Consider the following 26,661-nt stretch of genomic DNA (forward strand, 5'->3'; position numbering starts at 1 on the left):
GACGGAATTAAGCTCCCACTTCTGAGCTGAAAGAAATAAGCCTGCCACCACAAACTCTAAAGAACCGAGTTCCTAATGGAAAACTGAAAGATGCGGAGTAATCCATCTCAAAAGTCGAGTGTAATGAAGGGTCTTCAGGTGAACGAACCGACTCTCAAGTAGAATGACTGCACCTTCCTAACCTCAAGTTATATGTATAATGACTACAGAAAATCTCGAAAATGGACCCTTCTTTAACAAAACTTGGGATACAATTGGCGTCGTTCACTCTTCATCATTTGTTTAACACATGCATTAAGGCCTATATTTTAAAAAAAAGGATGAGGAAGGAGGAAGAGAAAAAGGAGAGGGAGGGGAATACTTACCTGAAAAATTCCGAGACACCAGCATTGTTGTGAGGATCGCACCCTAAAAAGAGAGAAAAAATGATTTGCGTTTGATACCAGGCTCCTGAGAGATATTCCACACCATGTTAGCAGGCACACATGCTTACTGTAGCCTGTAAACAGTAAATGTTAGCCTGATGTAAGGCAGGCCAGCCTAACAATACACAACAAGCTTCCTTGAATGAAACTATTTCACTTCAACTTTTTTTGCAAGAAGAAATGTGATTTTTGTATGCCACAACGGTCGCCCGAATATTACTTGGAAAACACAAGAACTACCAACAATGGAAGATTGGCAGATGAAGATGATGGACTTTTCAGAGCTAGCTGACCTGACTGGAAGAATCCGCGACCAGAAAGAAGAGGAGTTTCAAGAGGACTGGAGGAAATTTAAGGTCTATTTGAATAAATATTGTAATATAAAAAATTAGAAATTACTTGAAAGAAACAAATAGGCCTAGGATTAAACTAAGTTATAATTTAATAAATGGGATTTAGAATGTTAAGTGAATAAGATGGACTATAATTGGAAATTGTTCTAGTTTAATAATGATATTGGAAAGCTGTTACTTTTAACTACAAGGAAACTCAGAAGGGAGGGACTTGAGGAAGTCAACCAAGATGTTTAAAAGGTTGGATTTGTGAAGAATTAAGTTTGCTGTTATTGTTTATCTGTTTATTGTTCTTTTTTTCTTTTTCTGTTTTTGTGTATCATTCTGCTTTGTGGCTTTTGTTATCATTGTGGAAAATCTAATAAAAATTAAATAATAATAAAAAAGGAATGTGTCCAGTACACAATGCAAAACCTTGGCCTCACCCCAATGTCACAAGTTAAGACTTGCATGGGAAGGCCCTGCCATCAGACACCCCTGAATACAGCATGAACCCCAATGTCTGTGTCAGTAGCAAATATGCACCCCAAATATGTACCACCACCTACCATAACCCTAAACCATGAGAACATAAAGTCTGTGCCTTCGACCCACCTTCAGCTTTCTTCTGGCATTGAACTTCCTCAAACATTCCACAGTCTCCTGTCTGTGCATCATGGAGGCCACAGTTGATCGTTGCTGGGGAGGGAAGCAAAGAACACTGTTAGGAGTATCTCTGATAGGAAAGCAAAGCAAATATCTGCAAAAATTACCCCCCCCCCCTTTTTTTTGGTCTTAGCCGTGCTCTTAACACTACTGTAAATGTGCAGGGGGGGCGAAATGACTGAAACTACCCTTCCAACAAGAGGAAGAGACAGGGAAGGGCGATACTTACGCAGACCCATGGATGCTTAAGAGCCTGGTCAGCTGTGATACGTTTTGCTGGGTTTATTGTCAGCATCTGGTTGATTAAGTTCTTCGCTTCCGGAGTCACAGTGTCCCATTCTGGAGACGGAAACTAGAAGCGAGAGAGGAGACAGGGAAATGCCTTTTGCCCCTTGCTGCACCGAGCTGGCTTCCCCTGCCCGTGCTCCACAATGAACTCATTGCCACATTCCACCCTTTCAGCTGGCAGCTTTGGCATATTTACGAATATGAGGGCATTCGGAGATTTGCATTTTGGGGCAATACATAGGCAATGCATGATAGTTCTGGGGATGGCTGCAAGTGGACTGCAGAACCCTGCAGGTGCCGTTTTCTTTTTGCGCGCTGTTATAATAATTTGTACCTTACATTGGTGCTTGAACTTCACACATCTTCCTGCATGCATAAAAATGTAAAATGCCGTTGCGTTGTAGCTGGACAGCCACACCGACTGCAGCATGATGGACTGACAGGCAGGAAGGCGAGTGAGGCAGTAGAATTGGTTTAGGGCAGGGAGGAGTTGTGAAGCCCCACAGTCTATCTATACTGCCATATTTCAGCCAACTGATTGGAATTAACTGTACAGAAAACAATTCTCTTACATCGTAGGCTCCTGCCTTGATCTGCTGATACAGTTTGTGCTGATCTTCATCCCAAAATGGGGGGTACCCCACTAGCAGTATGTACAGAATGACACCTGGGGGAGAAGAAAAGATACTGCAGTTACATTGGCTTGCTCCAATTAGGCCCGCAGCCCATTCTCACAATACAGTCTTGGCATACGAGTCTAGACACTTTCAAACCCACCTTCTGTGGAGGGACTTTCTGCCATGGCCATGCCACTGCCCTAGGTGCTGTGATTCATTTGGAACACCAAGAGCTCAATTTTAAAACTAATGCACAGGTCATCAGAGAGTATTTGCGGCTTCGTCAGTCATAATATGTCCCAGTGGTTACTAAACTGCAAGCCCCAAGTGCTGGAAAAGCCCTCTATGTACAGTCCATTGTAAGGGAGTGCTTGTTAACTTCCTGTGTTCTCATAACCAGACTCGCTTCAGTAGTGAATTGTGGGGGGCATGTTTAGGGGAAAGCCCCATTGCACAAGCGGAAAGTGTATTTTAATGAACTGAATAGAGTGAAAAGACATTGGGTGTGGAGAATGTGTGTATGAACTTAACAGCTTTTTTTTTTTTAGTCGCTTTTTGTTGCTGATATTGTTTTATAGATTATAAATGTCGTACTGATTTGTTAATCATATAATATGACTTTTGATGCAATTGTAATGCTTAGCTTATTTTTATAGTTATTTTATAGATAGCAATTTTTCCCCTGATGATTTGTTAATTGTTTTATATGATTCATGCTGTACTTGTGAAGTCATATTATGCTCTATGATGTTCTATTCATTGTTTGTAAGCTGCTTTGGGATTCATTTGAATGAAAAGATGCATAGAAAGACAATCAATCAATCAATCAGTCAATCAATCAAGTCCTTGCACAGGGCTCCTGCTGATGGGACTCGTTAGGTGAGTTCCACCCTAGCTTTATTTTTAAAATAACTATCTTCCCTTCCTTTCTGCGTTATTGCAAAATGAATAATTAACTTGCATAATTCGCTGCAAGATATTGTGGAGACCCTCTAATGTAAAACTCATTTTAAAACGATGTCAGATTTTAAGCATGCATACCCCTCACTGTCAAACAATATGAATGCTAGGTAGCCTTACCACATGCCCATATATCCACGGGTTTTCCATAAGGATCTTTTCTTAAGACCTCGGGGGACAGGTAGCCTGGAGTACCAGCAAACCCTGTCGAAACACAAGATGCGGAACAGACTCAGCAGCTTGAAATCAACGTTGCCATTCTCGCACAAAGCGGCTGGTAACAAATAACAATAACAAAGCAAATGAGACGACATCCTATCAGCTCCTAGTCCAGGAAACCTTGAGCCATATCATATTATTACTGTATGTTCAACAAGCCCAAACAAAAATGCCAGATATCCATTTCCAGATATGCACAGGGAGCATTTTGAACAGAAAATGCCACTAAAGTAGTAAGGAGAGAGGGAAGCAAATTAGGCACCTGGAAATGTTTTAGGCGCCAGGTTTTGGTTTGTAGCTGGGGTCCCATACTGGGGGGAAATGCTCCAAAAAGAGTGAATAGGCTAGCAATGGGATTTATTAGACTGGTGTAGTTGCCACTGAAATTAACCACCACCAGTAGAAGTGAGCAGTGGTAACTTCATGTTGTTGTTATTTTAGGGTTACTAGGCTTCGTGGGTGAGGGAAGAGGAGGTGAAGAGCACAAGGGGCTGACAGATGAAGTCAGAAAATGGTGTCTTAAGTGGTGCAGAAAGGCATCACTTTTTAGACATTAGTTCTAGCAGAACAGGAGAGCATCATTTGAGCTCCAGTTTAGACAGGAGGACAGTACTTGGCTGATGACCAATGTACTTTGCTGCTGCTTTTGGTGGCAGTCAAACTACTCTCACTGTGTTACTGCAAAAATAGTACATTTCTAGCTACTGGCTGTTCACTGCAGGTGTGAGCTGTGTGCACATGGAAGTTTGCAAAACATCCAGAAGATAGATATCTCTCTGGGGTAAAAAATAAAATTCTTTGATGCACAGCCTAGACAGATTGCATCACTGATTTCCACTGGCACTACCGTCATCGATATTCCCTTCAATCAGAGCACAACCCCTTGGACAATCTTAGATTTCTTCCTGTTTGGGGAAAAACACTTACCAAACCATGCCTGTTGTTCCCCCTGAACTTCAATCGCAAGTCCAAAGTCAGCCAGCTTGACAGCTGCACCCTTGCACTTACTCGCAAGTAGCAAGTTCTCAGGCTAGGAGAGAAAACAAGACGAGAAGGAAAACCTTGAGTAAATATATTCTCTCTGCAAACGCCTGGTCTATATGTTGAAAAGTTCACACCTACAAATGTCCTCTTCCAACAGAAGAGCTGCCTTTAAAAAGCCAGCTTCAAACTTGCACCTATGACAAGCTTCAACTGGTGGCATTCTGCAAAGGAAACCGTGTTCCCCTCCCATCCTACCCCAAAGATTATGCAGTTAATTTATATAGAATTCTCCTAGGCAACCTTTGCAATCCAAGACAAGTTATTAAATATATTGACAGTAGATGGCACTGGCGGTACACTTCCTTCACTTCTGCTTGAGATAACATCCATGTGGAGACATAATGATGCAGCAGACATAGCAAACTGCAGTGATACAACTCCCAATGAACATCATACCGGGTCCCCAAGGCACAGGACAAGTAAAAAAAGGGGGGGGGAATAATATGCAGGACCATGTACACAGTGATTTATTTGCACAGAGCAAGGGATTTGAAGTTATGCACCAAAAAAGATCAGAAATTCTAAGTTTTGCAAATTAACACGCATTTGCGTAAATCAGTGTTTCCCAACCTTTTTTGGGCAAAGGCACACTTGTTTCATGAAAAAAATCTCGAGGCACACCACCATTACAGCCCCGTGACGTCAGCGCGCAGCGTCACGCCGGGAGGGACGCACGAAAGTGTAAGTTTCAATTTTTTCCCCTCCTCCTTGCCTTCCTTCTGTGCCAACCGCCAAAAAGCCAAGAAAAAAGCCAAGACTTTAGGGCAGCAGGTCGACACGGAAGAAGCTCCTACCTAAGGACAGCTGCGACGGCCGTGTCCTCTTCTGCCACACTTGGCAGCCCTGCCTCACGGTCGTGACTCCCACCCTGATTTCTCCCCGCAGGTCGAGCGGCACAGGCAGCCCAATGTGTCCAGCCCAGACACAAGCCCCGCTTCCCCACTCTAGATCCTGAATGCGACCAAGTGCTCTGGACTCCCGAGCAGGGTGGGAAAGAGGACTCGCATCTGGTAGCCTCCGGGCTCCTCGCCTGCTCGAGGGATGGCATTGCAGGCAAGCTGCCGGCCGTCGCCATCGCCGCCCCCTCATGCGAGTGGACCTGCCCGGAGTGGTGGGCCGGGGGAGGCTCGCTCTCTGTGGGGATGTGGCCCGCACGCGCGGCCCCGCTTCCTCCTGCCCAGGGCTGAGCTCCTTACCCGCGATCTCGGTCTCGCGCACGCGGATCCCACTTATTCCGAAGCTCGCGCCACTAGCCGGGGCTCTCACACCGTGCCAGGGCGAGGCGGCGCGGCCCACTGACGTCATCGCAGCTCGCCGCCGCCCTCGACTTCCCTGTTCCCTCCCCTCCCTCGGGTCGCCGTGGTTACCGAGGACTGCAAGCTGCTCGGGCGAGCGTGGGGCATTAAGTGGGAGAAGGAAAATTTAAATTAAAACTCGCCCGAAGGCCGCCTCTCCGGATATCTTTCGAATTTTTTAATTTTTCCCGCAGCACACCAGGCAACGTCTCGCGGCACACTAGTGTGCCGCGGAACACCGGTTGGGAAACACTGGCGTAAATCACCCCGCTTTTGTGAATCATGAGGGTGGGTGGGCAGGAAGCTGGACAAGGCCAGCTGGACAAGCCCGTTCGGTTCTTTCAAGGCTAAGCTGGGCAGTTTTAAGGGACAGAAACTCTTCCATCACAGAACGGTTCTCTTTGTATTCTTTGCTCAATTGTAAAGTCCATCACGGAACGCAGAGCATCCGGCTAAGGACTGCTGAATGGAGAGACCCAGATGGGGTTGGTTATGTAGTCACTGCAACGCTCTTGTCTGCTGATTCAATGTGAGCTCTGTTGGAAATTTTCATCTGCAAGGATTTATTACGACGAGGCCTCTGTTGCCATGAGCATGAGGAAAATAGCCACTATATCCTTCCCTCCTTGCTCAGGGCAAGGGACTGTGTCCCCTTTTCTCCCTCCTGGCAGACAAAACTAAAACAACTCCAAAGCAGATAATCAGAGAAGGCAGAAGCAAGGGACTCAGAAACAGACTGGAGTAAGGATCGCCCGGGGCTGGCATCATTCCACTTCTGGAGAGACCAGTGATCTTGTATCTTAACATGCAAACTCTTAACTAAGCAGACTATGAAATTCAAGTTAAAGCAGGGCAGCTGGTTCAAGTAATGAAAAACCACACCCAACGTAAACTTTTGGTGGGGGGTTGATGAGGGTGCCCCATGGTGTTAGGAAACAGGATCCTTATTTGGGGGCAAGCACTGAGCACACAGAAAGAATGTTTATTTTCCATGGCCTCTGATATTCGTGGCAACCGAAGGTTTTGTTCCAGGCGGATTTAGAACTGACAGGGTGCCCAGAAAATAGGCCAGGTGGATGTTCAGGGATCAGTTCTGTTGTGCTCCATGGCGGGAATAGGTCAAACATACCCGAAGAACCCAATGCGGTGGGAAGGATTTACCAGTAAGTGTTGGAAAGCTCGCACCCATAATCCGCTATGAGAAATGCATTAGGATCAAGTGTCTAGAAAAGATACAGTGGTACCTCGGGTTAAGAACTTAATTCATTCTGGAGGTCTGTTCTTAACCTGACACTGTTCTTAACCTGAAGCACCACTTTAGCTAATGGGGCCTCCTGCTGCCGCTGTGCCACTGCTGCACGATTTCTGTTCTCAACCTGAAGCGTATGTAACCCAAGGTACCACTGTATTCTTTTTAATACATTTAAGTCTGAGCTGAAGTCCAATACTTACTTGTTTCAGGGCTACTTTCTGCTCTAATCTGAATCAGGTGGTAACCATGTTCCTTTTCCCCTTTTTTTGCAAATTATTTTTTATTGCTTTCCAAAAGTTTTAACAAATTAACATCAAATTAATACAAAATGAAAAGTTGACTTACCATCCTGCTAACTTGATGTTTCTCTTCCCTTCCTTACTTGCTGCTCAATGTTACATACATTTCCTAATTCCATTTTAATACTTAAAATAATTTAGCATTATTTTTTCTTCCCCACCCCCTTCATTTCCCATTGGATGTGTATATTTCAATTCCTGCTAGACTTTTATTTAACTATAACATATTCCCAAATGTTAAGTAGAGTTACTATTCACTTTGTCAGCCTGCAAAGATCGTTAACCATGTTCCTGGTCTACAACCACTTCGGACTAGCATATGAACATGAAATAAACTGTTGGGTCTTTGGACACAGAAGGTCCAAGCTGAATCATCTTGTGTTCCCAACATACTGTATTTTCTAAAAGCAGGGAGGCATTCCTCCATATGGGAGCATCCAAAAATCCCATCTCCACCTGCAAGGAGAGGCAGTCGAGCCAAGGAAATACCCTGCCCCTAGATTCTGATTAATGCATCAATTCTCAAAATCCTGTTTTCCCTCCTCCTGGTTAGAAATCATGGGGCTGCTGCAAATGTGTGTGTGTGTGTGTGTGTGTGTGTGTGTGTGTGTGTGTGTAAAGCAAGAGACCCAGTCCTCCACAAGCGCTTAATATCAATGGCTCCATCAACACTGGCAAGCCCTTACACAAGCAGTAACAACAACTAGAAATTCAACCACTGCTATGCAGTACATCAGATAGGATACTACAGATAGGCAGTGCACAATATTCTTGCTCATACTTTGAAACGATGTGGGTGCATAATAGACTTAGGGGGAGGGAAAAGCATGCAGCAGCTAAGGGCAATGAGTTGACCACCACCATTTTCCCATAAAGTTGTCTACTTCCCACTCTCTTCCCTGGCACATCACACAGCTGGCTCAAGATATATATATATATATATATAACTGTGGGAGATATTTACAGCCAAAGCCTCGTGCCAAGGGCTGAAGAAATGCCATTCCACTGGTGCATATCACAACTCTGTTCTGCATCTGGATTATGATTCCTGGCTGGTTGTGAGAGCTTCAGCATTCATGGTGGGAGCGTTGGCCTTGCTCTCTTAACATACGAATAGGGAATGCACCTCTTTTAAAATTAAAAATGAACCAGAAAGGCTCAGCACGAACATATGTTACATAACGGAACAATGAAATAGTTTACCAGTAATTCAATTCCTAGGGAAGACTGGACATTCATAACCAATTGTGTAATAACTTCAGTATCCAGATATTATACACATTTCTAGTAGCTCCAGTTTAATCATCTTATTCCCAAAGATTATGCTGATATTGTCAATACTAGTGGTACATGACCCACCCACCCCAGCTTTCATCAAAGCTCACCTGTTTTTTGGCAAGCATTCCTGCTGAATACTCAAAAAATGCCAAGGTACCGTATTTTTCGCTCTATAAGACACACCAGACCACAAGACACACCTAGTTTTTAGAGGAGGAAAACAAGAAAAAAAAATTCTGAATCTCAGAAGCCAGAACAGCAAGAGGGATCGCTACGCAGTGAAAGCAGCAATCCCTCTTGCTGTTCTGGCTTCTGGGATAGCTGTGCAGCCTGCATTCACTCCATAACACACACACACACATTTCCCCTTACTTTTAGGAGGGAAAAAGTGAGTCTTATAGAGCAAAAAATACGGCAATTTTCATGGCCCCCTGCAAGCCTCCTCCTCATAAACAAAATCTATGTGAATGAGGAGGAAATGGCAAGCAGTGAAGAAGGCTCACTGGACAGGCCTTCCTGAACCAGAAACAATGTCATCTCCTACCCTTGTTTTTTTAGACAGAGAAAACTACAAGCCCCACGATTCCTGCAAAAAAGAAATACTTGGGCAACATGCTCAGAAGCATCATTTCAACTCATGAGTTCAGAGCCTGCACCCATTAAAAAATAGTTTAGCTTGGCTATTATCGAAACAAGTTGCTTGTTTTGCAGCTGTCTGTTGTCCTACATACCATGTCTGTCTAATCTCTGCCTGGGAGAAGCCAGATCCCCCCGCTGATGATGGTTGAAGACAGCAACACAAGAGTTAAAATTTTTGCTGTGTAAATTGCCATGCAGGATTTCTAAAGTCAAATAGGTGGTGTAATATCCTAAAAACAAATGAAACAAGGAAGCAAACAAGCAAACCGCTGCATCTGATAAAAACTATGCTGTACTCTAAAGCCAGGAACAGGGAAATGCTGTTTGACTCCAACTCCCATCAGCCCCAGAAGATAGTCAAGGATGATGGGAACCGTAGTTCGATAATACCTGGAGTCCCAGAGATTTCTCAACCACGCTATAAGCATGTTGCAATGGGTGTGGGTGTGTGTCTACAAACAGAGCAATGTTCTTTGACACCTTTTGAAGGTCTCTTTCGGATTGGAAGTTGTCACACCCAGACTTCATTGCATGTAACTGTCATGATTTATGCACTTATTCTTATGCACTTATTCTTATGCACTTATTCTTTTCCGGAATCATGCCTTAACAGGAATCAGTCATGGAACCACATGCACCACCCCAAAGTCCCTGTCCTTCTGTGTGTTGAGCGGGAAGGTCCGACGGGGTCTTCCAAGCACATTCAATGGAATGCACAAAGAAGCTTCCCCCAAATTGGTTAAGCTTGCTTAGAAGACTCGCCACACTCAAGAACTCTAATAACACAGTGTTCCCCAAACACACCAAGAAGCCCCCTTCATAACTCCCCACGAAACGTTGGAGGAGCAGGGGTGGAGAATTTGGAAGTGGTGTGCAACATACTGAATGGACTGTAAGCAGAGACAAATAAATCAACGCACAGCTCAACAACCCCCGTGAATTACCTAGTTTCTAGATCCCAACACTGACGCCATTCCAACCCCGAAGAGAAAGTTTTACTCGCTGGAGACAAAGTGGTGGTATTACGCCCAATCAACGTAGTTTGTTCCTAGGTTTGGGCTCTCCAGCCTTTATATAAGCCTTTCCCCATTCCCACAGTGACAGCAGAAAACAATATACTGTATTTTGTTAATCTAGCCACATGTACAAAATACTCATTGTAGCTCTTGGCTTTCTTGTAGTAAGAGATGGAACACTGGGAGGAGGAGGAGGAGGAGGAGGAGGGAGTGGGAGGAGGAGGAGGAGGCATCCTGGCACAAGATACTCAGAGATTTGAGTATCTTGTGCCAGGATGTTCAGAGATTTTAATTTTCTATGAGAGCAGCAATATTAACACTTGTGGGGCCTTGTTAAAGGCGAGGAAAAAAGCATCTCAAAGTGATGTTCACTTCCATTTGAATCCATCTGCACCATTGGCTAATGCAGGATATACCCCCACTTTGCATGCACTTAAACATTATGCTGCAATAAACTACTCCCTAAAGCATTTCTTGCAGTAGTTTTATAACACTGCATGAGTGGTTTACCACATGACTCATGCAAATGGCTTTCCGGTAGTAAACATCAATTTGAAAGGTGCTTCAGTGATGGGACGCTACCAAAGGTCTGACAGGGCACTTATCTCCCTCCAAACTTTCATGGGGTGGGAGAGCCAATACGGGCAAGTTCTGGGCAGTTCCTAATTTGCATCTAGTTTCCATGTGAGTGACTAACTGTGAATCCTTGCGCAGTGGCAATCTTAAGTATGGAACAAGCATTTCCATGCAAGAGACAGATTAACACCTTGGGCAGGATGGCCTTACAGTTGACTAGTGGCAGATTCGAATGGCTCCACATTCAGCCGAATTCCAGGCAGGGGTGCTTACATTCTTCACCGATGAAAAAGTACACATCAGGGCATATAAACTTAGCATGCAAAGTAGTGTCCCCACTTTACCACCCTTTGCTCCATCACTGCAGGCACTATTCTCACAGCCCAACTCACTTCTGGTATCAGAGTTCAGCTAGAGAAAAGAGCTCAGGTGACAAGAGGCAACGAGGTAAGGCTAGGGAGAGGATTCCACTCTCTTAACCTGCATACCCGTGCATAATTTGGGAATTGAGAAGGGGGCATGAAGTTCACGTGAAAATTAAACATCACAAACATCAGCCCCCCCCCCCCCCGCCTAGCCCCATTATGAATTGATTTTAGAATGCTGTGTTGCTTTTATTGTTGTTAGGCACTCTGAGCCCAGCTTCGGCTGGGGAGGGCGGGATATAAATAAATAAATAAATGTAATAAATAAATAAATAAATAAATAAATAAATAAATGTAATAATTATACATACACAGTCACTGCAGACACCAGATCAAGAACATGGCTGCTCCATCACATTTAGTTTGGTCTTATATTTTAAGCAAGTGGTAGATGTAGCAATAGTATGTATTAGTATTCACTATACTTAAATACTTAAATAAACACTTAAATACTAACACTTGAATATCGGTATTAAAGCAAGTGTCAGATTTAAGAATAGAATGTAGTTCCTTGATACAAATCCATGAATCATACACATTTTAATGTGCTCTTGCAATTCCCCACGTTGATAATGCTACACCTGTTTTCCTCTTTTGATTCCCAGCAAAGTAACTTATATCTGCGTTGTTTAGTTGCCTTTTCCTTAAGCTGGAAGTCCCACCCACCCACCCGCTTCGCTCAAACCTTTTCCTTACCTAACAGATACTGATTAGGAAGATCAAAGATCACCCCTGTCTTGAACAAACTCAGATCTCCTGTGGTCAGTTTTCTAGCAAAAGTTCACAAAAAAGCAGGCGGGAAGTTAACACTCTCTCACAAAGGACAGCCTTGCTGGAGGAGCATACAAATGTCTGAGGCAAAAGGAGAAAATCTTATTACCACTTCAAAGAACTTCCCAGACATTGGCCTGAACTCTTCATGGCCAAAGGCACAAAGAGATACTTTGATGAGGCAGGCCCCTGCACTGACTATAGGTCTTTTCAGAGAAATGGGGTCAGAGCCTTTTTCTCATGATGGGAACTAATTTTCTTTTTTTCTGGTTTTGCAATAGACCTCAAAATATTTGCTGGCTCACAGCTGCAACCTGAAGGCTCCAGTATCTTAAAGCTTCATGCTAGCACAAAACTTCTCTGCTAAGTGAGTGTATACGCTATGAATGATGCCAATGAACACATAGTGCAGGCAAGAAATTGAAAGTGCCGTGGTTTTATAAAATAGCTGCTGAGGAAGACATAAGTCAAAACCTATTTTGGCAGCTTTCATTGGATCGCAGTCTGGCAAGCCAGCAGTTTTCAAACTTCTCACCTGCAGGGAACCTTGTCCACATTGATTTCTCTGCCAATGAAGCTTTGATCACCTGCTGTGGAACTCCGAAACACAGCAGAGCTTTGGGGGGGCATGTTTAAGGACATGCTTACTGTTCATAGGGGATGCCAGCCAGGTTTGTTGGTCCAGGCTGTCACCCTATGTGAACAGAGAGCCCGACAAACACACAAACACACGCACCACTCATTTGCTGCCATGTAAAACAGAGAGTAGGAATAAACGGACCGTTATCTCAGTGCTTAGATGTTAAGATGTGGGGTCCCTCAGAGTTATGTATTGCAACTTGTATTTTTTCCACTTGCCCATAAATGACCGAGTCTTGTGGGTTAGCAGTGAAGTGGCCAGGCTTGCTGATGACCCCAAACTATTCAGGTTGGTACAAATAAAAGCGAAATTGTGAAAAGCTCCATAAGGGTATCTCCAAATGGAGTGAATGAGCAGTAAAAGGGCAAATGCGAGTCAATGTAAAGGTAAAGGGACCCCTGACCATTAGGTCCAGTCATGGACGACTCTAGGGTTGCAGCGCTCATCTCACTTTATTGGCCGAGGGAGCTTGCGTACAGCTTCCGGGTCATGTGGCCAGCATGACTAAGCCGCTTCTTGCAAACCAGAACAACGTACGGAAACGCCGTTTACCTTCTCGCTGGAGCAGTACCTATTTATCTACTTGCACTTTGACGTGCTTTCGAACTGCTAGGTTGGCAGGAGCAGGGACTGAGCGACGGGAGCTCACCCCGACGTGGGGATTCAAACTGCCAACTTTCTGATCCCACACCGCCACCATAGCCTCGCAAATATATTGATGGGGACTGAGCTGAGGGAGGTGAGACTGAACAGGAAAGAGATCTTGCAGGCTTCCTCAGAAGGTGGTGGACTCTCCTTCCTTGGAGGTCTTTAAGCAGAGTCTGGATGGCCCTCTGTCATAGATGCTCTAGTTGAGATTCCTGCACTGCAATGAATGGACTAGTTGACTCTTGGGGTCCCTTCCAACTCTACAGTTCTTTGATTTGTGGTAGATAGCTCAGTTGAAATAAGATTGTGGATGGCGGGACAATGAAGGTATTGACGACATGTGTGGCAGCTGTGGAAAAGGCGAATTTCATGGTAGGAAAGGGGTTGAAAACAAGTGAGTGAAGAAGTATGGTCCACTACATCCTTGGTAGGGCAGGTATCATTAGATATCATTAGAGCTGAAAGCCAAAACTTGAGTAGAAGCAGAACTAGCTGTAAAAATGTCTATTGCCTTTACTGGCTGTTAATTTTGCTGCTGCAATTCTCTCCTGGCAGGAGAGTGTGGACTTCGTCTATGCCATTCCATTTTAATGCAGGCAAAGAAGCCAGGAGCAATAGCAGATCCTTAGCTGATCATTAGCAAACGAAAGAGGAAAACAGGCTAACCCCTCCCCACTGAGAGCTAATGACTAGCAGCTTGAAAAGCCTTAAGCTTCACGAGCAAAAGACTAGACAGGGAGGTGGGGTTGGAATCCAGAGGCTACTGTGACTTAAGTCAGCAAGGCAGAGGACAATACAGAGTCTAAAGAGGTTGAAAACAAGGAAAACAACTACAGAACAAGCCTCAAAAAATGAGCACAAAAACATCAAAGGAGTGCTGAGGAGAGGAGCTAACGATGAGGCTAAACCATGGGTCGGCAAACTAAGACCTGCAGGCCGGATCAGGCCCAATTGCCTTCTAAATCCGGCCCGCAGATGGTCCAGGAATCACCGCATGGATCGCCAACGTGCATGTTCTTTCCCTCTCCCTCTCTCTCATACGGCGGCGCTGCCGCCTCCTCCCTCCCTCCTCCTGGCTTCTTCCTGCCCTGCCTAGAGGAGGAAGGGGGCTGGGCTTCCTCCTCTTCGGAGGAGAGTGCCAGCCCCTCTTCGGAACCCTTTCGCAGGCCGCTCATCGTCCAGCCTCCCACAAGGTCTGAGGGACAGTGGACTGGGCACCTGCTGAAAAAGTTTGAGGACCCCTGGGTTAAATTCAGTAAGAGGGAGAAGAAATAAGGAAAAAACCAGCCTGAAAGGATAACACCAAGAGTTTTAGGAGGAAGCGAATGCTTTCTGCAAGGCAACCAACTTTAGCACTGGGTTAAAGAACAGCAAGATGTGTGTGTACAACAGTCATATAACTAAGAGCATCTTCAGGGTACCTTATGCAGCATACCTCCATATTATGCAGCGTACCTGTTCTGAATATTCTGAGATTCTATAAAATGCAGAATAAGGTAGAGCACTGAGTGTTACAGGAGCAAAGGTATGAGTACTGTAGGTGATTGAGCAGCCCCAAAAGAAAACTGTAATTCATGCTTGTTAGAAATAAGGCCCATCCTGTGTCGCTATCACGATCTCATTTCCATTCCTACCTACGGCAGCTTCAAAACAACTCTGAATTTTCACCAAAAGAAAGGATTACCTTCAAGTCCCTGTGTACAATATCATGCTGATGGATATGATTGACACTCTCCAAAATCTGGTGAATGCAGTGGCTGCAGAAAAGAAAAAAGCAAGAGCGTTATCCATTAATGTATTTATTGATTGATAATATCAAGGCTCCCAGGGCAGAAGCGTCAAGATTATATCATCACCTATAACTATGACCAAAAGGCAGTGGAACCAGGGAGCAGTAATACATAAATAATGCAACTAATAAATACAGGGCAGTTCTGGTACAATCCTTTGCCGTAACTGTTACCTGTCTGTGCTTTACTGTGAAGATGGTGTAGATCGCAGTACTTTGCATTTCAGCTTGCTGCAGTGTGGAGTGCTTGGAAGCCCCACAAAGCTTCGACCGGTCCCTGAATTGTCCACAAGGTACCCAAAAGAGAACACCACGCACCCCACAAAATATGAGTGGCAAGCCCTGGGCCAGCTTACAAACTGCACTCGCCTACATTTGGCAGGACTCCTCGAGGCTTTAATCAATCAGCAGCCTTCTCCATCAGTCTCAAGGCTGGGATCCCGCCAGCGTGGAAAGGTTTTAGTAGCAATAAATGCAACCACATTACAAAGATGGTGTGTGTCTGCAGAGAGGAGCTGGACACCTTTTAAGTACAGAACCCACTCAGCATGCATTTTCAGTTCCCTTGTTTCCCTCTTCAAGCTCCCTGCAAGCTCAATGAAAATCTGCTGCCTCTTGTTTCTCCCTCTTTTTGCAGAGAGAGGAGCAACATGTCATTTACACCTATCATGTCAGGACAACACTACACCCACATTGCCTGTGCATGAGGCAACACACACAGATTTCTGGGAATGCTCAACCAGATAGAGGTTTCCAAGCGCTTGGAAGGAAGCAGACACGGCAGCTGGTATGTAAGCGACTTACTGCAAGTAGCAAAGTCTCTTTGATGTACGGAGGAGTGTGTATTTTAACAGCTCCTGCAGCACACCATAGGAATCTGTTCCTAGGAAGTTACAGGTTTCAAACCACCCCTTGGCAATTTCACGTTGCAGGAGTCAGACCCATCTTGGTGCAAATCCCTCTGAAAAGGTAGCAACAGCAGTGCCTGGGGGGGGGGGAGAGGGGGAAAGTGTGTGTGCTTTCAGAATCTGCTTTAAGTGTTGAGGACACAGGCTTGCTCTAGCAAAGAACAAGGCTGTGCAAGGCACGGCTTCCCCCACCCAGTAAAAGGGGCTTGCAATGTAAACCACTCTGGCAGGCCCTGTGACTCTATCTTCTCAATCCCAGAAAAGGGGGGGGGGGGTTGGGGGATCTGTAGAACTAGGACAGAGCCAAATTCACAGCAAGAGACTTTCTGGCCAAAAATGGCAAAAGCGCAATGAGTCTCTGGGAAGGTCAGATTGGCACAAACTCCGCTCTCACTTGCTAGCTCTCTCCAGCCGGCTTTGGAATGCAGCCCGAAGCAACAAGGGGACAAGCTAGCAACGACTTAAGCAAGTAAGCTCTAGACCTCTTCAAGCTGGAGGGGGAATCCAGGGTAGCAGGAGATAAGCTGGGAATATGACCACCCGGAGACATTTACACGGGCGAGACGACCCCCCCCCCAGCTTTGCTTAAGTGGCACTGTTCTCCTTCTGCAGCCAAAAAAAAAGTGGGGCTGACAAGTGGGGCGTTAATAACAGTATTTCCCATGAATTGCTTCTAAAGCAACATTTCAGGCTGGGATAGATTGCATTTATTGGAGGAGGAGGAGGAATCCTTGCCTTGCTTTGCTGCCAGCTTCCTTCAACCATTAAAGACTTCCATACAACAAAGATGCACCCAAATCTCCTCTCACTTGCACACATCTAGCTGAACGTATCCACAGCCTTCCCTACCTACCACCATAAAGACTAGAAACTGCTTTTTGATTATTGCAATGAGAGCACCGGTTTCCTGACGTTTCCACTGCATGTGGTTCGACTTGCTTACTTGATCAAAGTTGAAGAGGACCAGGTAATGTGGAGCTAATTGCTCTGCTGGCACTAGTATGCATCTCTTCAGTTGCAGCCTATTATGATCATGACTGCACAGACTGTTCTGCTGGGGGAGGCGCCATAGACTATCCTGCCTTGCGACGCAGAGTCAGGCAGATGGCCTTTTGATTCTTTTCAACTGAGATTTAGGAAGGTTTCAGCAGCCTGGCAAAGCTTTCCAAATACACTTCCTAACCGTAGGTGTCGGTAAACCCCTGGGCCCAGGTGATGTGGAAATACTGTGTTATGCAAAGATGAACTGAACTGCAAGGCTAAGCACATTTTTGCTATTTTAGGTGCCTTGTAGACTGCTCTCAGATTGGCTTTATGCAGGCAACTGAAAACCCTGCCAAAGTTGTGCCTAAAATGTAGGTACAGGGAAAGAAATGCAACAGCTATAGCAGGACTACCCCACCCTCCTAAAAATGCTGCAGCATAGGTGTATGGTTTAAGGGAGTGGGTGACACTGTGGTTTAAATCACTGAGCCTCTTGGGCTTGCCGATCGGTAGGTTGGCGGTTCGAATCCGTGTGATGGGGTGAGCTCCCGTTTATCTGTCCCAGCTCCTGCCAACCTAGCAATTTGAAAGCACATCAAAGTGCAAGTAGATAAATAGGTACGGCTGCGGCATTGGGTTTCCATGTGCTCTGGCACTCGTCACGGTGTTCTGTACGCCAGAAGCGGTTTAGTCATGTTAGCCACATGACCCGGAAAGCTGTCTGCGGACAAACGCCGGCCTGAAGCGAGAAGAGCACCACACCCCACTGTTGCCTTTGGCTGGACTTAACCATCCAGGGGTCCTTTACCTTTTTTTATGAGACAGTAGTTGGAAGTCCAAACATTAAATACATCCATGTCTTTTCCCACTCTCAGGGGAACAGGTACCAAACAGAATATAGGACTAACATTCCAGGGTATGGAATGGGAGAAAACTTTGCACCGTACACAGTACAGACTCCACAAACAGTGCTGGGCAAATTCAGTTTGCCCAACCCAAATCAGGGGGCATAGTAGGTGACAAGCTCTTCTTACCTGGCATCTGCTTCACTGTAATATTCCCTAGCAACAATGTCTTCAAAAAGCTCTCCACCAGTGACCCTAGGAAGAGATATAAATTCATGAGGATAAAAGTACCCACTTTTCATTTGGAGGCTGTTAGAATTCACACTTCCTGCTCAAAGTAGATGGGATTCCTCCACCAGACTTTCCTAAATACCGTATTTTTTGCTCTATAAGACTCACTTTTTCCCTCCTAAAAAGTAAGGGGAAATGTGTGTGCGTCTTATGGAGTGAATGCAGGATGTGCAGCTATCCCAGAAGCCAGAACAGCAAGAGGGATTGCTGCTTTCACTGTGTAGCGATCCCTCTTGCTGTTCTGGCTTCTGAGATTCAGAATTTTTTTCCCTTGTTTTCCTCCTCTAAAAACTAGGTGTGTCTTGTGGTCTGGTGTGTCTTATAGAGCGAAAAATACGGTACCTTGGCATTTTTTGAGTATTCAGCAGGAATGCTTGCCAAAAAACAGGTGAGCTTTGATGAAAGCTGGGGTGGGTCATGCACTACTAGTATTAACAATATCAGCATAATCTTTGGGAATAAGATGATTAAACTGGAGCTACTAGAAATGTGTATAATATCTGGACACTGAAGTTATTACTCAATTGCTTATGAATGTCCAGTCTTCCCTCTTGCTGTTCTGGCTTCTGGGATTCAGAATATTTTTTTTCTTGTTTTCCTCCTTCAAAAACGAGGTGCGTCTTGTGGTCCGGTGCGTCTTATAGAGCGAAAAATACGGTACTCTTCAGAAGAATTCAGAGCAATCCAGAAACTATAAAAACTTGCTGCTTGGTGGGCATATGCACAGATTAAAGCCAAGCTATTATTTTAGCTTGATTTACAGTGCCTATTATGCCTTCTGGTTGTACGCAAGATGAAAAGATTGAAAACGTTGTCCAGGTCTGGAAAGCCACCTAAAACATTGCTTTGCTGAATGTCCAACATCATATTGGAATTGCAAACATACGTCACCAACTCAGACAAGCCTATCCCCAAATGATGGATTGAATAAACTTCTTCAGCACACCCACAAGCAATCCTTGCTTGTGTTTTTAGACCAGAGATACCCAAACCTGGACCAACTGTGTTTTTTTATGACTACAACTCCCATCATCCCTAGCTAGCAGGACCAGTGGCCATGGTTGATGGGAACTGTAGTCCAAAAACAGCTGGAGACCCAAGTTTGGGAAAGCCTGTTTTAGACTTATCAACTCCTGACCAAAAAATGGTTCCAAGTACAAGGAAGTACTGGGTCAGGTTTATTTCGTCAACTGCAGAGACAAATGTGATATCCCTGCAGTTGGCAAGAGCCTATTGCTCTGGTTATTTTTTGCTTTTATGATTAGAAAACTTTAAGGTCCAAAAGGATATATCATTGCCAGTATAGGGTGGAAGGTCTAATGACATGGTAGTGGAACTTGGGGTCTCTGCGCAGTAAAATACACAGTGTAGTATTGTGTGCAAAAATCACACATAATTTGGGTTTAAAAAACAACAACCCCACACACCCTTGAATCTATCAATTGCTGGAGGAACAGAAAGGGAGGAGAAAATAGAACACCTGGATATATATTTTATTTAGAAACTCCTTCTACAGCCCACACATTTTTGTCAGTGATGATGGATCAAAGTTAAACAGAAAGCACTTACAGATCAAAGACGAGGTAGTGGAAGCCTTCTTCCGAAATGCTCTCATGGAGCCGCACTGCAAACAACAAAAAGAGACAGAACAAACTCAGCAGGAAACTGAGGAACAGAGGAAGTGAAGCAAAGTGTATTGACCTGGACCAAACCGGTGGAGAACCGCCCACCACAGTGTTCCCTTCATGAAACCACACAACTGGGTTGTGGATATATTTACATTCCCATTTGGTGTTGTTGCAGTGAGTTGTCATTCACTAATAAGCGAGTACCAACAAACATTTATATAGTGCTTTAGAGTATTCAGAAATGCTCTCAGTATTCTGTAAGACAACGTAGTAAGAAAGGCAAGTTTCATCTCCATTTTGCAAATGGGAAACTGAAGCTCTCTCTCTCTCTTTTCTCTTTTTTCGAAGCCTGATCCAATCAGGGCTTTGCCAGTGGGGGGAAAGGGGGGTTCCCCAATTTAAATTGCCATGCCGCAAAGCTGGTATGAGACTTGTATGTTTTGCCCCGTGCACAATTAGCAGCTTCCACAGGCCAATTTAGATCAAGGAAACCACGCTGCGGTAAAATCATCATTAACGGAGCTCTGGTCCAAACCTGCCAAGCAGGCCTTGCTGCAGTGACACTACGAGGAAGCAGCATTCCACAGAGGGGGTGATCCATATGTCAGATTCCCCAAAGGCCACACACGAGACATAAAGTCAAGGTGAATGTGAACATGGGCACAGATGTAAAGTGAACTACTGCCACAGCACAGATCGAGAAGAGACACCCGACGCATGCAGCCGTCAGCAATTCTGCAAGTAAAGGAGGAGGAAGAAAAGAAAACCTGAAATGGAAAAGTCAGGGCAAGGATTAGCATTTCTGCTGCTGCTGCTGCTGCTGCTGCTGCTGCTGCTGCAAACTGCTGAGGCAGAAGGAAAGAGTTTCACTGGGCATTCAAGGAGTCGCCAGTTTCTGACAGCCCAAGGCAATGTGAAACAAGGACACTTGCAAGTCAAAAGGTTAAGATGGGGCAGAGAACCTAGGTGGGGCAGTGGATGAGTGGCATGCAAAGGCGCACAGCAGAGAGGCGTAGGGTAAAGAGCAGAATGGTGGCTTTGTGGTCGCCGCTAGAATGGAATATTCAACAAGTAGGTCATCTGGACAATGTACAGCGGAAGAGCAACTTAATTGAAAACAAAAGCAGCATCTTCTCTCTGTGAAATTGCACTCCTTTCACTTAATTGCCTATTGAGCTCCAGCTCTTCTCGAACTGGAACAGCCCCAGTATTGATTGGCTGCAGCAAACCAAACAGAAAGGAAGAAAGAAATGGAAAAGGGAAGGAAGGAAGGAAGGAACAAAACCTCACTCTGTGTGTGTGTGTGTCTGTGTGTGTAGATGAAAAGGGAAATGTTCTCTGTACAGACAGCAGAGGATGACGAAGAGGAAGAGGAGCTGCTCCTAATGGTGTTTGCTGGCTTGGTCCCCCTTTATGGGCAGACCCACCTCTGGATTTGTGCTTCCTCCTTTTGTGTTTATTGCCCTGGAAGTGGGCACTTCCAGTAGGGGAGGCTAGCAGACTCAGGTGGAATAGACCCTTGGACCTCTCTTGAAACCAGCCCCTTAACCCACTGTAAGAATTTTGGAAATTCCTCTTCCCCAGGGAAATCTGCAATGGGAGAAGGGGAGAAAGCTGCATTCAGCATAACCTACAAGATCATTTCTGCTACTCATAACACTGCAAAATCCAGCTATCTAAGCAGGCTGTGATATGGCAGAAGTTGGATTAAAAAAGCTTGCCTCCTTGCCAGCAAGTGGGGCACAGCCTCTCCTGGAATAGGCTTGAACCTCAGATTGCTTCAGCAAACATCTATGTCTGCCAGCGTCTTGACAAGCTACAAGAGACTTTGCCTCCTGTGCAGCGGACTATTGAAAAGGTGGCATTGGGTGCCAAAGACCTGGTCCTAGGTGCCAAGCAGTCTGTTTAGTAGGTGTAGCCAAAGGAACTGCCCAGGACAGCATTTTCTGTGTTGCACCCCCGGGAATTTGGCACCAAAACCATACTTGGAGGTGTGATTCTGGCCTTCCTTGCCCACCATCTTCCAACAAAGCAGTGTTCCTCAGTCTGTGACCCTGGGATGGTGAAGAGTTCCTGTGGCTGTCCACAGTAGAGGTCATGCTATGCTCAGCTGACCCTGGAGGAGGTGGGGCTAAGGGGAAACAGGTGCCATATAATTAGACATGCCAATGAAGTCATAATCCTTGGAAGTGCCAGGAGTTTCCCCTGCTGCTAGCTGTGCAAGTGGAGGCCACACAGGCAATGCAGACCCACCTGAGCACTCCTGCACCTACTTGTGAGGAGGCACAGCCATGGGGACCATGCTGCTGTTGCCCAACCCTCTCCGTGGACCCCAAGGGGTTGGCCCTCCTCCTTCCGTTCTGGGAACAAAGAAGGTGGGGTGCAAACCAAAAAAAGACTGTAGGGACAAAGAAGAAACAGGAAAAGAACGAAATGGAGCCCGGGGGGGGGGTGTTGGGGGAGAGGCTTGGAGGAACAAAAGACAGGAGGAAAGAAGACAGAAAGGGAAAACAGAACAAACACACAAAGTAGCAGGAAATTTGGCTATGCACTTATGGAGCTGTAGCCACACCCTACTGAGTCCAGCATTAGCCAAAGAGAGGTGCCATCCGAAGGTAAAGGAATGCCCTTCAAAAGGCTCTGGAAAAAGAAAAGTGACGATGTCCTCCTTTCCGAGTCCATTTCTTTAAAAGCACGTACCATAGCGAAATGGCAATGAGCGTTGTGATCCAAGAAGTCCTGGTTCAAATCCCATCCCATCTAGGAATTCACTGCGTGCCCTTAAAGCAGGCAAACCAGGATCTCACCCTTCTGGCTGTGTGCATTAATGGTAACACCACTATAACCAACCTTGCAGAACTGTCACAAGGTTGGCTGAGAATGTGTGTGAAGTTCTTCTGGACACCGCTGTCTAAATGACTATTTACCGCTATTTCTTCTTGGCATACTGCACGGAACACAGCATTAGCCGAAGTGGATTTCTGTGCTTTGGACTTTCCTCAGGTTGCATTAATGCTCCTCCTCTCTGTGTGTTTTACGGTAGGCACACCTGCCCTGTATCCTCTCTCTTCAGAAAGACAACGTTAGATAAAAACCCAAGGGATTAGACCAGTACCAGGAGGTTCTGTTGCTAATGGACATTTACCTAGAAGTGATTAGTCAGCTCATTGTTATTTAATTAACAGGCTACATCCTGGATAGTTGATTGTTAAGCTGCCCTTCTTTTGCAATATTCTCTGTCATAAAAGTGGTCGGTCGCATTTTCTTTAAATCGTTTACAGATGGAAATGCCGTGTTCTGTGTCTCCTTGATTCTGGTACCTTATATTTTCAAAGTTCCCTACTGAGATTCTCAACGAAAGAACTGCCCATCCCTCCTGTGTGGTTAAGAGAGGTGGACTCGTAATCTGGGGAACCAGGTTCGCTTCCCCGCTCCTCCACATGCAGCTGCTGGGTGACTTTGGGCTAGTCACACTTCTCTGAAGTCTCTCAGCCTCACTCACCCCACAGAGTGTCTGTTCTGGGGGAGGAAGGGAAAGGAGAATGTTAGCCGCTTTGAGACTCCTTAGGGTAGTGATAAAGCGGGATATCAAATCAAAACTCTTCTTCTGTTCAGATAGGAAGCGCCATCAACTTCCCATTGAATTAATATAAAACCACCTATGGAAGGTGGACAATCGCAAGAGAAACTTGCTTCCCCAATTAACAATTACCACGTTAACAATAATGACATTTTAAAAACTCTTTACAACCAGGGCTTCCTTGCTAAATAAACTCCATTTACACTGTTCATATGTAAGCCTGGTTATAGACCAGAGTTAAGGAAATCAGCTGGCTGTTCAGTCCAAGCAGTACTCACTTTGCTGCTCCTTTCCTACAAACTATGGAGCGGCTGGCTTAGCATTATGTGCAAACAAACATGCATGGTTGATTGCTTTCTAAACAAAAGAATGGACAAAAACTTGGGTCCCCGTTCATGGTTTGTTTGGAAAGAAACAAACCATGAGTGTTGGCTCACATATGACGCTAAGATAGCTGCTGCATGGTTTGTTCCTTGCTCTAAGAAAGGAAGAGTAAAAAGCAGGGACTGCTCAGCTGCTTGCAGAAGTGTGTAGCTCGTGCACCCACTAATTTCCCCAACAATTTAGCTAAATTTAATATAAACAAGGCCACTGGAAAGAGCTTCAAAAGCACAGCTCGGAAAGTGAGTGAATGGGCAACAGCATGGCAAAATATAAATTCAGCGTGAATGGGTGTAAAGTGATGTACATTCACGTATGCAATGGAGATCTGAACTGGCTACGCCTATCGAGGAAGAAGATACTTGGGTTCTGGTGGATAGCTCAATGAAAACCAGGGATTTTTTTTCCAGTCGGTACTCTCCAGAACTCAGTTCCGGCACCTCTCAGGTGGGCGTCATTGCTATTGTAAGAAAACAAGGGAGGTGTTCATTGTGAGTTCTGCCACCTTTTTTTCTTTAAAATAAAAATTAAAAAATAGCACTGATGAAAGCGAGCAGCTTTGAAACAAGCAAATTCCAAACTCTGAAAATAAAACTGCCAATATCATAATGCCTTGATATAATCTATGGAGCAGTTAGATTTGGAATATTGTGAACAGTTCCGTTTGCTCACATCTCAGAATGGATAGGATAGAGAGCTGGAAAAGGTAAAGAAAAGAGCAACCAAAAATAAGATAGAGGCTGAAGCACCTTCGCTACAAGGAAATGTTGAAGTATTTTAGGTGTTCTAGATTCAGAGAGGCAATCTGAGGTGTGGTGGGTTGGGGGTGGTGGTAAGGATGGCAGAAGCAGACAGAATTACTGTGTGGAGAGAGATAATGATTTTGCTCCCCCATCACAGTCCTAATACTCAGGGTCAACCAATTAAATGGCATGGCAGAAGATACAGAACAGACAAGACATCCATCCTTCTTCACAACCTGTACAGTTTATTAATCTGTTGTTATCATATTTTATTTTAACTGCAGTATGTTGTTTTGGGTTATTTGTAAGCAGAAAATGCTGACGGTACTAATGAATAATTAGTAAAATAAATCTATGCCTAATACATTGGTTATCCTCCAGTTCGAATTAAGCCTGCTGGCCTCCTTTCATCTTTTTTCTTTAAAACACACACACACACACACACACACACACACACACACACACACAGACACCCCAACACACAAACCACCACAAAAACTCTGCCACCCACCATCGCCCCCTCATTTTCAATCAGATACAGTGCTCTCTTCCACCCGCACAACCCAAAACCTTGAGGTTCACAAAGCGCCTCTTTCTCTCTCTCTCTCTCTCTCTCTCTCTCTCTCTCTCTCACACACACACACACACACACACACAGAGAGAGAGAGAGAGAGAGAGAGAGAGAGAGGAGGAGGAGAAGAAGAAGAAGAAGAAGAAGAAGAAGAAGAAGAAGAAGAAGAAGAAGAAGAAGAAATGGGCAGATTTCAATACTGTAGGAATCTCTCTGTGACATTTAGGCTGCTTAGGTGAAACAAATGCTGATGCAAACAGACAAGGCAGCATTGAAATGGGGATCTCAATTTCTTGCCCAGTAACTCCAACATTCTCTTTCTTTCTTTCTTTCTTTCCTTCCTTCCCCATGTCATGTAGTCTCCAAATTGCTCTGGCGATCCTTTTGCAACAAGACACTCTGTATAAATGCCAGGTACTCAGAGTCAGCACTAACCTCATCCCTGGGCACATGCCAGGCAGCCATTAGGCAGAATCTGCATCTCTCCATATCGGTAATGTCTCTCTCGCTGCCCCCATGCATTAGCTATTGGGGGGCGGGGAGGCAGTTGCCCTACTGAACTACTGCAGCAAATTGAGTGGAGATGGGATAAGAAGAACAACCAGAATGAATTTACTCCAGCCTATTCCCTTCCACCCGCCCGCCCGCCAATCTACTGCCACCGTCCCCACCTCAAAATACTACACTCAGCATTAAGGATGTGTTGAAGCTACAAATATAGAATACACACAGGCTGACAGACGGCAAAGTGAGTGCTATCATCATCAGCAATGCAACTGATACACACATTGACACAGATGGCCGCCACCCACTCGCCATTTTCCCCAACTGCTCATTATCCCAACACAGCCAGAAACGCGCATGGAAGAGGCTGTGAACAGCCCCGCCACACCCATTGCCAGCAAGACTCCCCATTGCACACCAAGATACAGGTTCCCAGTAGGAGTTCACTGTTCAGCTTTGGCTGTCAAGGGCAGCTCAGCTTCCCACCCCCAGCTTCTCCCTAATTATATTAAAACGGGCAGAGTTTTGCTGCAGCTGCTAAGGCAGCTTCCAGAAAGACTTTCCTTTTAATTAAAAGTTTGCTATTAAAAAGCATTAGCATGTGTAATGCAAATAATCCTTTGTAAATCATCTGCTCCAACAGCTAATGACGGGCTTCGCTGGAGTGGTAACGGGTGACATAAGGATGGTTAGCTAACAGGACACCGTGTGCAATTATTCACTAGTTCCTTGGGATGAACCCTCTTTCCCCCAACCAACACGCACCCCAACCAACCAAGCCACACCAGGGATAAAAAGGGGGTTAAGAACTTCCTGTCTACCGTGCCAACCCCCCCCCCCAAAAAAACGTGCACTGCCTGCCTTGTCCAAACTGAAGAAACTCATCCTGTTTTTCAGCAGATCCTTGCACATAAGAGATCCATTGCAAAGGCAACCATTGGCAGCAGAAACACCCAAGACACAACTGAAGAGCCCTCTACTAAAAGGAAAAAAAGGAGTCGAGAAATTTGGGACACCACTGAGGATGGAAAAGGGGGAGTCAAGTCA

At 45.2% G+C, this 26,661-nt stretch overlaps 1 protein-coding gene across 19 annotated transcripts in view; it reads right to left on the reverse strand.

Annotated features, from left to right (window-relative positions):
• CAMK2G (calcium/calmodulin dependent protein kinase II gamma) overlaps positions 1–26,661 on the reverse strand; it is a 161,630-nt gene that overhangs the window by 58,736 nt on the left and 76,233 nt on the right. For all 19 annotated transcript variants that reach the window (XM_081864311.1, XM_081864314.1, XM_081864316.1 and 16 more), the window contains exons 4-12: positions 19,777–19,831; positions 18,106–18,171; positions 15,075–15,147; positions 4,435–4,537; positions 3,409–3,492; positions 2,284–2,378; positions 1,653–1,775; positions 1,373–1,456; positions 366–408 (exon numbers count right to left, since the gene is read on the reverse strand). In XM_081864311.1, coding sequence (XP_081720437.1) covers positions 366–408; positions 1,373–1,456; positions 1,653–1,775; positions 2,284–2,378; positions 3,409–3,492; positions 4,435–4,537; positions 15,075–15,147; positions 18,106–18,171; positions 19,777–19,831 — 726 coding nt within the window. The remainder of the gene's footprint in view (positions 1–365; positions 409–1,372; positions 1,457–1,652; positions 1,776–2,283; positions 2,379–3,408; positions 3,493–4,434; positions 4,538–15,074; positions 15,148–18,105; positions 18,172–19,776; positions 19,832–26,661) is intronic.

Source organism: Podarcis erhardii (genome assembly GCF_964252035.2).
Source record: "Podarcis erhardii genome assembly, chromosome: 5".
Classification (NCBI taxonomy): Eukaryota; Metazoa; Chordata; class Lepidosauria; order Squamata; family Lacertidae; genus Podarcis; species Podarcis erhardii.